The sequence below is a fragment of the Mandrillus leucophaeus genome, unplaced genomic scaffold (assembly GCF_000951045.1).
Source record: "Mandrillus leucophaeus isolate KB7577 unplaced genomic scaffold, Mleu.le_1.0 Scaffold137, whole genome shotgun sequence".
In the NCBI taxonomy this organism is placed as follows: domain Eukaryota; kingdom Metazoa; phylum Chordata; class Mammalia; order Primates; family Cercopithecidae; genus Mandrillus; species Mandrillus leucophaeus.
The window spans coordinates 1,126,196-1,127,224 of record NW_012101332.1 but is presented as its reverse complement, the minus strand read 5'-3'; the positions used below and the strand labels follow the sequence as shown (position 1 = coordinate 1,127,224).

General features: G+C 56.3%; 1 protein-coding gene across 1 annotated transcript in view; it reads left to right on the top strand.

The window, feature by feature from the left end:
• Window positions 1-1,029, top strand: part of RASGRP4 (RAS guanyl releasing protein 4) — a 27,160-nt gene that overhangs the window by 23,441 nt on the left and 2,690 nt on the right. Inside the window, exons 14-16 of the mRNA XM_011973400.1 lie at window positions 376-412; window positions 513-647; window positions 761-873. Of these exons, the coding sequence (XP_011828790.1) occupies window positions 376-412; window positions 513-647; window positions 761-873 (285 nt within the window). The remainder of the gene's footprint in view (window positions 1-375; window positions 413-512; window positions 648-760; window positions 874-1,029) is intronic.

The window sequence follows — 1,029 nt, the reverse complement described above, 5'->3', positions numbered from 1 at the left end:
GAGCTTGTAGTGAGCCGAGATTGCGCCACTGCACTCCAGCCTGGGCGACAGAGCGAGCCTCCGTCTCAAAAAAAAACCAAATACTTTTTTTTGTAGAAAGAGTCTCCATATATTGCCCAGGCTGGTCTTGAGCTCCTGAGCTCAAGCGATCCTCCCACCTTGGCCTCCCAACCTCCCACCTTGGCGTCTCAGAGTGCTGGGATTACTGGCATGAGCCACTGTACCCCACCCACATTCCTTTAATTCCAATTAAATCTCTAGCCTTGAGAATTCCAAGACCTAGGTAGCTTTCACACTTCCACTCACCAGCTGCCCTGCCAATCCACAGCCCTCCCTCTCCTAGGATGGGTAACCTTTTCTCCTTTCTCTTCCCAGCTCTGGGGTGTCACCAAGCAAGGCTACCGCTGTCGGGGTGAGTGGGGTGTCAGCGAGTGGGGGGGAAGCCTTGGCCCACAGGCTGGAAGAATGGACACAGATCGGACCCCTGGCCATTAACTGCTGCCTTCCCCCAGAGTGTGGGCTGTGTTGCCACAGACACTGCAGAGACCAAGTGAAGGTGGAATGTAAGAAGAGGCCGGGGGGCAAGGGCGATGCAGGGCCCCCCGGAGCTCCTGTTCCATGCACACCAGCTCCCCATGCCAGCTGTGGTAAGACCTAGAGCACAGCGGTGCTGGGAAGGGGCTTGGGGGAAGGGGGTTGAGTCCAAGGTCACGAGGCCCTTCCCATCAGACCCACATCCCTTCCATCCACCCACAAACAGGCTCCGAGGAAAATCTCTCCTACACGCTATCCCTGGAACCTGAGACTGGGTGCCAGCTTCGCCATGCCTGGACCCAGACTGAATCCCCACACCCTTCCTGGGAAACAGATACGGTGAGGAGAAACCACCCCTACCCCCAAGTGGATACAGGGAACACAGGCCATTGGCCTGGGGGAGACTGGACAGATTTGGAGACCCATAGGAAAGTAAAAATATGCAGAAGTCCTTGACTGCTGGGGTGGGAGGGTATGGATGCTGGTGACTTTTTT